The 15157-nt window shown below is 37.5% G+C and overlaps 1 protein-coding gene across 2 annotated transcripts in view; it reads right to left on the reverse strand.

The window, feature by feature from the left end:
• Positions 1 to 15157, reverse strand: part of LOC125451670 (intermembrane lipid transfer protein VPS13B-like) — a 907633-nt gene that overhangs the window by 788032 nt on the left and 104444 nt on the right. For both annotated transcript variants that reach the window (XM_048529130.2, XM_048529131.1), the window contains exon 7: positions 8102 to 8276. In XM_048529130.2, coding sequence (XP_048385087.1) covers positions 8102 to 8276 — 175 coding nt within the window. The remainder of the gene's footprint in view (positions 1 to 8101; positions 8277 to 15157) is intronic.

A 15157-nucleotide genomic window follows, 5' to 3' on the forward strand; every position in this document is an offset into this window, starting at 1 on the left:
CAAAAGTTAAACGAAGTAATCTAATTGCTATCTATAATTTAAGCTAATCGTCTTTCTCACAAACCCCACTATCACATACAAAGATCAAAAGCCACAATTAAAAATAAAAATAATTGTTGTAACTGGTCTGTTCACTTAAGCAATTTTGAACAATGGTTGCTAAAGCTTCAAGCTGTCCTCAGATAGTGAGTTGTTCACAGGCACATAGGACTGTATATCACTTAAATTCTGAAGTCACAGGTCAATTCAAACAGCTGTCTCCTTCAAACGCCTCCAACACAAGTCCTCCTCCTCGACACCACCCGAAGGTCTCCTACCCTCCCTCACCCTCTTCATCTCCAACTGCCATCGAGACATCAATCGCCTCAACCTCTCCACCCCGCTAACCCATTCCAACCTCTCCCCCGCAGAATGTGCAGTCCTCCAATCCACCACTCCTATCTTGACCTCACCACAAAACCCGCGGACAAGGGAGGCGCAGTTGTAGTATGGCGCACTGACCTCTACATCGCTGAAGACAGATGCCAACTCTCTGACACCTCCTCCTACAGCTCCCTGGGTCATGACCCCAGCCCCAAGCACCAAACCATCATCTTCCAAACCATCCACAACCTCATCACCTCAGGTGACCTCCCACCCACAGCTTCCAGCCTCATTGTTCCTCAACACCGCACCGCCCACTTCTATCTCCTTCCCAAAATCCACAAGCCCGCCTGCCCTGGTCGACCCATTGTCTCCACTTGCTCCAGCCCCAACGAACTCATCTCCACCTATCTGGACTCCATTTTCTCCCCCTTGGTCCAGGAACTCCCTACTTACGTCAGTGACACCACCCACACCCTCCACCTCCTCCAGAACTTCCAATTCCCCGGTCCCCAACACCTTATTTTCACCATGGACATCCAGTCCCTATACACCTGCATTCCCCATGCAGATGACCTGAAGGCCCTCTGCTTCTTCCTGTCCCCCAAGTCTGACCAGTCCCCCTCCACCGAAACCCTCATCCGCCTAGCTGAACTCGTCCTCACCTTCAACGTTTCTTTCGATTCCTCCTACTTCCTAAGATGCTGGTTGGCCTGGTGTGTTCATCCAGCTCCACACTTTGTTATCTCGGATTCTCCAGCATCTGCAGTTCCCATTATCACACTGCTGGTGACTTACTTATGTTTTACAAACTGAACTTTCAATTATTCGATATCTGAATATGAACTACAGAGCAACCAAAATGCCAGCCATCAGATTTCACCAGCCACACTGCCTTCTTTCCAAAACTCCAGAACAAACCAGTTCAAACTGTAGTTTCATGTTCATTTTCTTCAACATTCTTGTTTGGCCAGCATCAGCCACTTATTAACTAATCCTCCTAACATCCAAGCAGCTGCCATCTCTAAGCATAATACATCTCAGGTACAGAAATGTTTACAGGGCTCTTCGGACAATAATTTACCTGTAGTTAACTTTCCAGGCCAATACCTAGAAACAAATATCAGTTTGTTTTTTTTCCTTCTTTAAGGCAAAACAAGCTGCTGCTCAAATTCCAAAGTTAAACTCTCAACTTCAGCTCACAGTTCCAAACCAAAAAATGAAGAAAATAATGTGATGGTCCCAACGGCAGAAGCTTTTATCTGATCTATTATTGTGAATTTAAAACCACACCTCAAAACCAGTCTGGTGGAAGAAGACACATGAAACGATAACTCAGGACTGCTAGATACTGGCCATTTTTCTTTCATGTTGAAGCATTTGTTAGAAATTTTAATTAATAATACCTTTCGATATCATTTAAGTACATAACTGTATATTATCAATTCCAGAGCTAAAATAATAATATTTGCCAATAAAAAAATCAATATTCTAGATAAGTGCTTTCTATTGCAATTTGTAAATTTAGTGGCTGCAATTTGGATCAATAGAGTGCATCAATAAACGCATCGGTAATCAAAATTATGCAACGTATAATATTATAGAATTCAAAGCCATAAACTTTCTAGACCAGGCATGTTAAGCACTTATTTTGGAATAAGAAAGAAAGAAGTCTAAACACACGTTCTACTGAGCAATTTAGAAGCTGTAGAGACAGTAATAGCTGCATTCACAAAAAGTATAGGAGGAACATATTTGTATCTTATGATCTCAGCCAGGCTCCAGTGGTGAATTGCCAACTCTTGTATTAAAATGCAAAATTAAAAGCAACAGATGGTAGTGTTGTAACTTCTCTAAACAGAAAACAGTATATAAATCTTCAGCCCTATGCAATAGTAGGCATACAAAATCTACAGTCAAAGAAAGGTAAGCTGCCGAGAAAAATACAAAATATTGCACCTTGTCCTGTATTTTCAACCTCAGTGTAGCAGCATTAACTTAGACCATAAGACCATAAGACATAGGAGTGGAAGTAAGGCCATTCGTCCCATCAAGTCCACTCCACCATTTAAATCGTGGCTGATGGGCATTTCAACACCACTTCCCTGCACTCTCCCCGTAGCCCTTGATTCCTGCTGAGATTAAGAATTTGTCGATCTCTGCCTTGAAGGCATCCAACATCCTAGCCTCCACTGCACTCTGCGACAATGAATTCCACAAGCCCACCACTCTCTGGCTGAAGAAATGTCATCTCATTTCAGTTTTAAATTTACCCCCTCTAATTTTAAGGCTGTGCCCACGGGTCCTGGTCTCCCCGCCTCACGGAAACAACTTCCTAGCGTCCACCCCTTCTTGCTGAACTTGCACCACTTGCATCCTCCACTTTTGACGCAGTCTTTGAACTTGCCCTCACCTCATCAGTGAAATAAGCTGGAAATTGTGTTATGACCTCTCAGCCATCACTAGCTAGACTTCACTTCATCCAAAATTCTACTGTCAATATCCAAGCATTCATCTCGTTCTGCTCATCCATCATCTGGCACTTACTTATATGTATTGCCTCCCAGTCCAACTGTCAAGGTCAGAAATGAAAAATTCACCCAAACAATTGGCAGTTGTACTTTCAACTTTGGCTCACTGTTTTTATTTCTTCCATTATCACTTCAAGCAAATTTTTGATCATGTCTCCTCAGTTCTTCCTTTGCTTATGGTCTGCTTTGTTTGCCTTGCTGAGCAAAATGCTTCAAGTTCTTTTTACATGTACGTGCAAGATGTTGATGATGTCTTACAAGTCTCAGGAAAATTGCTGTCAGTTACACAGGAATAAATATTTGCCATTTGCCATTATTATGCTAACATTTTACTTGGGGAAATTCATATTAACACCATAAACTAGTTCTTCTTACAACACTACTCTCAGTGTACTTTGTTAATTTCCTTGTTCTGCTCATCTTTTCCAATCTCAGCAGCTCACTGGATCTCAATGTCATACTTTTCCTCACAATGCTCCTACAAAACAGTTTGTGATGTTTGCCTGCATTAAGTTGTTTCTCTTCCCTGGAATAACTGTCTTTAACTCCTTACAATCTAAGTGTTTTATCTATTGTGCAAAACATTTCACGCATTTTAGTACATGCATAATTTTTAAGCTTTACAAAATACTGTCAAACTTCACAATGAAAGGCTCAAAGATTTCCTTCATTAATATAGGGTTCTTTTCAATGTTTTATTCTGACAGTATTTTGTCAGGGACAAATTAAGACAGCAATCCATACTTGGCAGGAAAACTCAGGCAAATCCTGTCAGGAAGTTCTAGACACGCAAATTACGTGGATCAAAGATGACCTGCTGTAATAGGGGTAGCTTGGGCAGAATCGTTGCCACATTTCCGTTTTCTTTCCCCTCTCTACATATATATTGTACGATAAGTACACATGAATGCAGGTAAGTTAGGACAATGGAATAATCGCTAAAATAAGGAGACAAAGTGAAATAAAGTTTTGACATTGACTTTATATTCCAACCTTAACATGCAGTGATTGTATCACTACATTCCAGTGGTTATGACTAATGGATAAAAGCTGTGCCTCAGTCAATCCATCCTCCACTTTGGTGCAAAGACAGAAAGGTGAAGATTGAGGAGCTTAAACAGAAATATGTAACAGAATGAAATTCTTAACAGTGCATTTCAAACACTTCATATGTTTCACCAAAATATGTTGCAGTCTTTGAAAAAATTTGAGATCAACAGTAGCGTGCAAATGTAAGCTACTTATCAAGAGCCAAAAACCTGAATTCTACAAATCACACATTTATATCGGTAATATGATATTTCTGTTCCAATAGCTAATCTAACTTGTATATTTTTCTGATGGACTAGTAATTTACTTGCTTGGTTCCACATAGCAGCAGCATGACAACAAACTGCACATCTGGCATTGAATGAAGAATGCTATTCATGCCAGCCAACATTAATTGCTTAAGTTTCTCGCAGTTTCTACAGATCATACTAACCAGTATTCCTCTCAATAAATTACCATGACCTTCTGAAACTTGTGCTTCAGCTCCATATCCCATGCTGCTTAGGCTTTCCATCCCAGTGAAGTCATCGGATAAGAATTCTACAAAAATCAACACCTCAAGGCGAAGACAGATTAAAATAACCGAAACTTTAAAACTGTAAGTATTTCCAAAATCTGGCCTGGAGCTTCCATATTTAAAAAATACTTTCCTTTTTCTTAAATGATGCCATTTAGAGAAAAAGCACCTTTACTCTGCAATTAGCCCAACCTCTAAACATCCCAAAGGATTTTCCAAGTAAGCAGCTAGTACTGTATTTTGAAGTGTTGTATATTTGGAAATATGGCAAGCAATTCGAATATTGCAAGGTCCCACACACAACAACCTCAACAAATATTATCCGAGATAATGGGAACTGCAGATGCTGGAGATTCCAAGATAATAAAATGTGAGGCTGGATGAACACAGCAGGCCAACCTCTGATGAAGGGTCTAGGCCCGAAACGTCAGCTTTTGTGCTCCTGAGATGCTGCTTGGCCTGCTGTGTTCATCCAGCCTCACATTTTATTATCTTCTAACCTCAACAAATAAACTGTTTTAGTAATTTAGGGATAAACATTGCATACACACAATAAAGAACTCTAAAATAAAAGCAAAATCCCACTGATACTGGAAATCTGAAATTAAAACAGCAAGTGCTGGAGCAACTCATCAGATCTGAAAGCATCTTCTGTGTATCTATTTCTCTCTCCATAGCCAGACCTGTTGAGTTTCCTCAGCATTTTCTGTTTTCACCAAAACGAAGAACTCAAGTACTCTTCTACGAATTGTGCTTTGGAATGATTTAAGTAGATTTGAGAGAGTAGATTGGTCTATAATTTAACATCTTTCTTGAACAATTATACCTCTAACAGTGTATCACCCTGCAGGAGTGGAATTTCAGACTCACATTTGTGCTCAAATCTTTAGACCAGGGGGTTGGACTCTGTTTTCTGACTCAGTTGACACTGCAATCAATTGAGCCATTGCTGGTTATTTAGGTTATTACTTTATCAAATATAAGAGCATCAATACAATAAAACATACATTTCTATTTTTAATTCAACCGTTGCCAGATGAATTTGTTCATCCATTTCGGGTACCATATGACTGTTACATGTTTGCACAGTTTTAGCTTAACACTCAAGTTACATATGAACTTTTCAATCCAAGTCTCAATGCAATTCAGCCTTAGGCTGTGAATGTGTTTTCTGAACACAACACCAGTATTATAAAATGCCAGTATTATTTTTAAAAATCTGCATTAGACATCATGTCTGCAGGCAAGTTAGCAGGCACACATTAACAGATTAAGCAAACATGTATGCATATACTCTCAAACTCATACTTTGAACTAACACTCACAATTCACATTTGTTTTTATCACTAGCAACATCATCAGCCGTTTTTAAATAATTATTGTTCGGCTATTGAAACAATACTGCTGTAACAATATAGATAACCAAAGAAACATTGATATTTTTATTTCCTTCATTAATTAAAAATCTCCTGGAATATAATGCTAATTTATCTTGGACAGAATTTATTCATTTCTTTTACATCTAGTTGGCACCAACCTTCCATCACATATCTGGTGAGTTCACGTTTTTCCATTTATCAGAGGTATCTTAAGCACAAGTCAAATGAGATTCAGTTGTGCAGTGCTTGTGTCCAATAAGTGAAAAAATAAACATAATATTTTACAAAGAAAACAGAAATCAGAAATTCAGTCTCTGGTTTGGAGATTAGCAATCAATGTGACACTCATTGTTAGACTTCAATTATATTGTAGTTATCTTAAATGCAGTTGTCATGAGGCTGCAAGGAAGAAATCTCAAATTTCACAAATTTAGTTTGATTCCAATAATATCGGAATGAATAAAATCCAACCACAAAATCTGAAAATGCTGGAAATCAATAATTGAGGCTATCTTAACGACAGTCATATAAAAAATGCATAACATTATCAGCTGACATGAACATGGTTTTTCAAAGGGGAAAATCATGTTCAACAAATATATTATCATTTTTGAGAATGTTATGAATAGCAGATATAAAGGGGAACCAGTAGATCATGTGTGTTTGGATTTCCAAAAGGCAACATATAAATGCCACATAAGAAGTAAATGCACAAGGTCTCATGGAACTGGGGCCAGAATGTTAACACAAAATGAAAATTCATTAACGGGCATGAAGCAGCAGATGAGGATAAATTGGATATTTATAGGTTGGTACACTGTAACTGATAAGAGCTTGGGCCTCATAAATAAAATATTTTCCATGACTTGGAAGAAGAATGAGAGAGTAGTACATCCAAGTTTGCTGACTGTAACAGTCAAGTGGTAATATAAGCTGAGAGAAGGAACCACAAAAGCAACATAGAAATTTTGGCAGGCTAAGTGGTACGGAAAAGTCGTGAATGAAGTATGATATAGGGAGCTTGATGTTATTCATTTTGGTGACAAAATTAGAAAAGCTAAATAATTTTTAAAAAGGGCATTACATTTTTAAATAATGATGGTCCCTGGGGACTAAGGTGCACTCATTCAAGAAACACGAAGTTAGTATGCAGATACAACAAACAATTCGGAAAGTAAATAGCTTTTTAGCTTTCTTGCAAGGAGAATGAGTATTATAACAAAGGTCTTGATGTGATTATTTAAGTCTCGGACGAGACTACTCGAAGGAAGAAACAAAAGTTCATTAAATTAATCCCTGCAACAAGAGAATGGTGTTATGTTGAAGGCCGGATTAAACTAAGCCCACGGTCTGGAGTTTAAAATAATGAAAAATTGAAAACTGAAAATTACTAGATTCTGAAGGATCATGGCAGGCAAATATGAGGTGGTTTCTCATAGCTGCAGAGTCTGTAATATAAGGGCACAATCCCAGTACAAGTGATCAATCATTAAGGACTGACATGAGGAGAAATTATTTCATTCTACAAAGGACTGTAGATGCTCCATCACTGAATATATTCAAGGCTGGAATAAACAGTTTTTTCAGTAACTCAAGAAATCAAGGGATATTGAATTGGGGGCAAAAGTGAAACTGAGGCGGAAGAACAGCCACAGTCGTGTTCAATGATGGAGAAACAGGAGGGGTGAAGTGCCCTATGTGCGTCTTCTATTCCTTTGTGATGCTTTTGCTCCCAAAGAGTGAAAGATAAACTGTTTACAGTCCTTTGTATTCTGCTTCAGATAGCCAGTTGATAAAGGATAAAACCAAAGCCAATCTTTCCACACCTTTTTAACCTCTATTCAAGCAGTCACAAGCAAGCACTAAGTAACGCAACAGCCACAGTTTAAATCCGTGTCTTTAGGAACAAGTATGAATCACAGGCTAATACCCACTACCTGCCTTCAATTACACAATTACAATACAATTAACATTTTGAAATGATTTATATGCGTCAAAATAATTCTCAGAATGTGGGGAACATTGGTAAGGTCAACCAGCAATTACTGCCCGTGACTAACTGCCCTCAAGTAGGTGATGATGAGCCTTGCTCTTCAATCATTGCAGTTCATATATTGAACGTACTTTCACAACATTGTTAGATATGGAATTCCAATATTATGATAATGAAAGTGCCAGTGTATGTCCAAGTCAGAGAAACATACAACTTCGTTGGAACATGCCTCATGCATCTTATCAAAACTTCAGATTTTTACACCTACCGATTTGAGTAATGGATGTTTCCTTTGCTGTAGAACATGCTTCCTCCACTTCTACATCTTTGTAAGAGCAAATTTCACCATAGTAAAGTGCAACTCCAAGCTGAATTATGCGAATCAGCATAGGAAGTTGTTGGTCTGTGATGGACAGCTTCAAACTTTCAACGAGTGCCTGAATCTGTAAAATTTGAAATAAAAATTAAACTAGTGCTACATTATTCCAGAAGTGTTACATTAAGAGGTACAAATAAAATTCTGGACAACAATTGGGTTGAAGTAAATTCTAAGATATTTAGTCAAATAGCAGAAGAGTAAAAAGAAACGAGAGCAGCAAAGAGAGATTGAGAAGCTAGAAACTAACAAATGGAAATCCAAAAGTTTTCTATAAACATATAAATAGCAAAAAGGAGATAAAAAGAGGGCATGGAGCAGATTAGGGATCACAAAAAGGAGATTAACACATGGAGACAAAGGACACGGCTGAGGTACTGAATGAATATGTTGCATCTGCCTTTACAAAGAAAGAGTTGCAATTCAATAAAAAACCAAGTAGTGAGACACTAAACAGGCTAAAATATTGGTAAAGAGTTATTAGAAAAATCAGATGCATTGAAAGCTTATTAAGACACCAAGGCCGCATGAAAACCATCCAAGGAAACTGCAGAAAGTAACGGCAGAAATTGTAAAGCATTATGGACCAGATCAGGCACTCTTAAAATATTTTAAGAAGGTAGGCTAGACCCTAACTTTTTCTTAATTTATAGGCAAATGTAAAGCGTCTGTTCTCGATGCAATGCAACTGGTCAAACTGCTCCAAGTTAAGCAAAACACAATTTAATTAAACACTATAGTTAAATTATAACCAAAGAAACAGGAATTTAGAATACAGATAGATCTGCTGTAACGTGTGTTTCGTTAACATGAATCGGCAGTGACACAATTGATGAATAGTGATGCTGTTTGGATAATGAGAACTTTCTGCTGTACATGTAGAGCGATCTTCTACTGTGAGTCCCTGTGACATGGCTTTCGATGGTGATTTTCTATAGAACGAGGTCACACAAGAAAGCAACTATCACATTATAGGAGAACCACCTGCAACTTAACTCTATTGAAAACTTAAGAATAATTGATACAGTAACTATCACTAATTAACTGTTCCAACATAGTAATATCCTGTAAACACACCCCTTGGGTAAAAGGAAAATTCAGACACAGATTCTCACATGGAGGGAAAAAAAATCAGGAGAAAATTCAGACAGAGTAGCAGCCAGGAGACATTCACTGAAGATTCTAACTCTTTTGAGATCCCAGTACCTTCTGAGGCTACTCAGAAATTCTCATCTGACAGAGCTGGCCACATCCACTCAGGCTGTCAAAAATAAAAACGCAAAGCCTCCCAAATTGTTCATTTGAGTTTTCTTCAGTAGCTGGCTCAGCACCTTGGTCTTAAACCCTCTCAAAAAAAATCCAGGACAAAATAACCTCTAAAACTGACACTAAAGACACTGGCTATAGTTTCGAAACCATTTTTTGAATGGGCCTACATTTATTGCCCACCCCTAGTTGTCAAGAAGGTGGTGGCAAGCTGTCTTAAACTGCTTGAACTGCTGCAGAGTGAGTTCCAGGTATTTAACACGGCAACATTGAAGGCAATGTCAACATGTGTCAAGGCAATCTGTGGCTTTGGATGGGATTTTGCAAGAAGTAGCATTATTCCCATGTATCTGCAGCCCTTGTCCTTCTAAGCAGCAGAGGTTATGGATTGGAATGTGCTGTCAAAGGAGCCTCATAATTGCATTGCACCTTGTAGGTGGTGCGCAGAGCTATTACCGTGTCAATGGTGAACAATATGAATGTAGAGTTAATCAAGATCCTTGAGTGTTGGAGCTGCATTCATCCAGGCTAGTGGACAGCTTTCCATCACATCCTGACTTACGTCTGGAATGTCTAATTGCTAATTCCAGGTACTACTCTAATAAACCTTCTTTGAACGACTTCCAAAATATTAATATTCTTCTATCAGTACGGTGACCAGTACACATTACTCCAGATGCGGTCTCATCAATGCCCCATATAAATGAAGCATAATCCATGCATTTGCAATGAAATATAATATTTTATTTACCTTCCTGATTACTTGCTGTACCTGCAACTCATTGACTAGAACAACTTGACATCTCACCATTTACTTTATATGCTTCTTTCTCATCTTGCTTCCAAAATAGACAATTTCACACTTCCCAAAATTGTGCCCCATTTGCCAGACCTTTGCCCTCTCACTTAATCAATGTCCCTTTGTAGGCTCCTTTTGAGTTCTCTATTATTCACTTTCCTACTTGTCTTTGGGCTATCAGCAAAATTAGCTACCATACGTTTGATCTCGTCATCTAACTCATTTACATAAATTGTCAAGAACTGAGGCCCCGCAATGACCCCTGGCACCACTTGTGACATGCTGCCACCCTGAAAAAGAACCATTTATTCCGATTTTCTGATTTCCGTTAGCCAGACAATCTTCAATCCATTCCAATGTTACCCCCTACACTATAAGCTTATCAAATACCTTCTGAAAATCTAAATACAATACATCCGCTGGTTCCCCATTCACCTAGAGCACAAATTATTTCTTTAATTAAATTAATTAAATGTGATTTCTGTTTGACAAAACCATGTCACATTTGCCTAATTACCTGGAACTTATCCGATTGTCCTGTTTATAATGTCTTTAATAATAGTATCTAACGATTTCCCTATGACAGATGTTAAGATAACTGTAGTTTCCTGCTTTCTGCATTCCTCATATTTTGATTAAAAGAGTATTAGCTACTTTTTATTCTAAAAGGAATCTTCCACAAATCTAATGAATTTTAGAAAATTAAAAACAATGCATCAGCTATCACACTAGCTAGTACCTCTTTTAAGACCAAGGATGAAATCTATCAGGATCTGGGGACTTACCAACTCACTGATGCAACAAATTACTCAGTACTTCTCTTCTTAGGAATTGTAAGTTTGAGTTCCTCCCTCCTTTTCAATTCCTGATTTCCAGGATGCTATTTATATCCTTCTAATGAAGACCAATGCAAAATATCTGGTCAATTTGTCTCTCATTAATCTTTTCGTAATACTTTGTTGTTTTTTATATCCTGTATAATCTTCTGAACTGCGACCTATCTTTGCACAACTTTATGTTTTTCTTTGAGTTTGATACTAACTTTGCTTATTTTTAATCTAATCTGTGAATGTTATCTATTCTACACTCTGAACTGTCCCCATTAACATTTGTCATTACATCTCTATTGACCTATCTCCTAACCTACATTGCCTGTTCACATTTTATGCCGTCATATCTGCCCTTGTTTAAATCCAAACAGTTGTCTTGGACCCACACTTGTCTCCCTTAAACTGTATGTAAAATTCAATCATATTATAATCATTGCTATCCAGGGACATTTTCACTATGTGGTCAGTAGTTAATCCTATCTCAACGGTCAAAACCAGATCTTGTACAGCTTTCTCTCTGTAAGGTACCATAAACTTGCTAGTCTAAGAAATTAAATGAAAAAGATAAATATCAGCCTTATGCAACTGAAGGTGAAGATAAAATTGGGTGTTCTTATCAAGTTACTCATGAGTGTGAATGCATCACAAAACAATAATTGGTTGACAACTTTTTTTTAAAGAGGAAATTAGTACTCATCCCACTCTTAAATGGGAGATCCCTAATTAAACAACTCTGTCCGCCAGCTCTGGATGCCCTACACTAAAGGAAACATTTTCTCAACATCCACTCATTCAAATCTTACACATTTCAACTGATCCAATCTGCTCAATTTTTTCTTAAAAAATAACTCCTTCATCCCAGAAATCAACCTAGTGAACCCTTTCTATACTGCCTCGACTGCAATGATCATTGAGATTTTTTTCCTTGATGGAGGTTAGTTCTTCAGGTTTCTACTTTAATGCTATTACAAATTTAAAGTTCGAAATCATTTTGGAAAAAAAAGAACTTTAACTTTAACTCATATTCAATCCCTCTGACCGAGATCACATGAACAGATCATTCCATTATGTTAACAAAGAGTAAACTCAAATCCCTAAAGGATCACTTTCACCAATTGCAATTAGAAATTCTGACCATGCACACCGTAAACAAGTTCAAATGAAAAATGTGGAAACTTAAAAATGGTTGATTTTCTTAGCTGAATCATGATTAGCCAAATCTAACTTCGCTAAATGGCCGTTCTGATAACTCAAACATCTGTGTGTGATGTTTTTCATCTCTGAGCGCAAGACCAAGATTTTGCCTCTTGAGATTTCTCATTGGGCAGAAAAACAGAACTTAGAAGTCTGCAGAGTACCGTCTTCACTGAACAGCCCTAGAAGATTTCTGTTACTCTTATTCACAACCACAAAAACCAACTCCAACAAACGTCACTTCACCCCACAAGACTGAAGGAAAACAGGTATATGAAGAGAAAATTTTGATGAACATCTGCAGTTCGTAATTCGCTGGCAAGGAAAACGCATTCTTTCTTCAAAATCCAAATTTACACAACATTTTAATCAGACGGATTGTTCTGAAACATTCACAGATATTCCCAAATAACACCCATAAATGACGGAAATACTCAGCAGGTCAGGTATCTTCTCTGGAGAGAAATACAGTTCATGTTTCAGGTTGAAATCACCATCAGAAACTTTTCATCCGTTCTGATAAAGATAATCTGAATTTGAAACGTATTAACTCTACTTCTCTCCATATATGCTGCCTGACTTGAATATTTCTAGAATGTTTATTTTATTTCAAATTTCCAGCGTCCACATGATTTCGCTTTTGCACAGATACTTCCCATTTGTTACAAGTACTACAACTCGGCAAAGTGATTAGTCAAGTGTAAAGAAGAATATCTATCATAAACCACTAGGAAGAACTCGAGCACAATTTAAAAATTTCTTGATCTGTATCAAAAGAGGACACAGCAGCACAATGGTTATGTCAGTGGACAGCAATCCAGGGGTCCAAGCTCAAATGCCACCATAACAACTGGTCTAATTTAAATTGTTAATCTGGTATTGAAAACTAGCTTCTGTAATGGTGACCATGAAACAATCCATTGTTGTATATACCAATTTGGTTCACTAATGTCCTTAGGAAAGTAAATGTGCTACCCTTTCCTAGGCTGGCTCACATGCATCTCAAGATTCTCAACAATGTGTTTGAGTCTTAACTATTGTCTGAAGTGGTCAAACATGCTTGTCATTTCTCAAGGACAAGGAACAAGGACAAGGAACGGGCACAAATACTGACCCTGCCAGCCACACCCACATTTCATGAAAGAAGAAAGAAAAATAATCTCTATGACTGTTGTCATATCTGGTGCTTAAAAAGTGAATTGATGGGGAAACTCTGGTGTAAAGTATCAACTCATTTGCCTAAAAGACAAAACTTCTTGAGGTAGATGGCAAAAGCTATGAAATCAAGCAAACATGTTGTGGCATAATCTTTGCCCCAGAATTTGGAGAGTTTTGTACTTACATTTTAATATACAGCCTGAATTTTTAATTTAACATTTTCATTTGTCTGCTTCAAATCAATGATTTCTGTTTCAAGCATACTCTGAAATCAGTTCAATTACAGCATTCATTCCAATCTGGAAATTTGGCACCACTTGACAAATTACACTCAAAATACTGACAAGTCTTTTGCAAGAATGGTAAAGTAACCTGTTCCCCAGTCATTTTTTATATGTACTTTATATCTAAAGAAGAGAACCAAGTTAAAAATTGCTAAAACCTGGTATTTCTCAAAACCATACAGCTACAGGCAGCTAAGTATCAGCTTGCTCCGTGGATTAGTTCCTTAAGCTTGTGTCAGATGGCAGTGGGTTCTAAACCCATCAGCAGTTTTGAGCATCAAATCTTGGCTGACCTGTCATATTGAGAAACTGTGGAATTGCTGGAAATACTGTCTTTCAAATGAGACATTCAGGAAGATATAAAGGATCCCACAGAAGAGGAAGTTTTCATGACATCCTACCTACATTCTACTTTAATGATCAAAAGAAATATGATTGATCATTTATTCAATTTTCTGCTTGAGAATTGTTGTGCACACTTGTTTATGACGCAATGTGAAGCATTAGTAAGTATCACTTTGGGAAAGGATGTTGAATACATAAATCTATCACTTACTCCCTATTATCTGTCTTATTCATCAGGGAGGTATCAAACTGTATCCTGGAGCTGCTTCCTTACATTTAAGAAGTCTTAACATTACTGCAAAAATAACTCTAAACTACTTTTCCAATGTAACTTGTGCCAGCAATCTCCAAGCACTTGCAGAAACTTGGCAGTAGATTGGCCATTGCTAACCAGCTTGTATTCAATGCAGATAAAGTTAACTTAATTCTTCTGCATTTATTACTTAAAGATCATCAGTTCGCTCCAGAACTACATTCAAAGCATATTTGCCCATTTGTAGCAAATCTATTAAACGGCATCTCATACACTTCAATACTAGGTTGATATCTGCATACTTAGGTCACAAATTATACACAGACACAACTGTCTTAGCCTCGCTGTTCTAAATGTATCAGAGTATTTTAGCAAATACCTAACCATTTGTTATTAATTTGATCCAATATTGTTGGTTTTCTTCAGTGAGTAAACCAGAAAAGAGAAATATCCTCAGCCCCCAGCAGACTTCCTTAATCACCAAAAACACGATGTGAGATTTTTTAAAAGATCTGGAAATGCAACAAATCATTATATTTATTTAAAAATTAAGTGTATATCCACATCTAGATAAATTGTTAAAAATGTAAGCACCATGTCGCAAAATCTCATCGTTGAACTTACATGTCTCAATATATACTAATTTGATGGAACACTTTGAAAATAAAATTAAAAACCAAAAGAACTGTGGGTGTTGTAAATCAGGAACAAAAACAAAGTTGCTGGAAGAGCCCAGCAGGTGTGGCAGCATCTGTGAAGGAGAAAATAAAATTGGTATGTGAAAACTTTATGGGTTAGTCACTAATACCTATGCAATTC

The sequence above is a fragment of the Stegostoma tigrinum genome, chromosome 5, assembly GCF_030684315.1.
Source record: "Stegostoma tigrinum isolate sSteTig4 chromosome 5, sSteTig4.hap1, whole genome shotgun sequence".
NCBI lineage: Eukaryota > Metazoa > Chordata > Chondrichthyes > Orectolobiformes > Stegostomatidae > Stegostoma > Stegostoma tigrinum.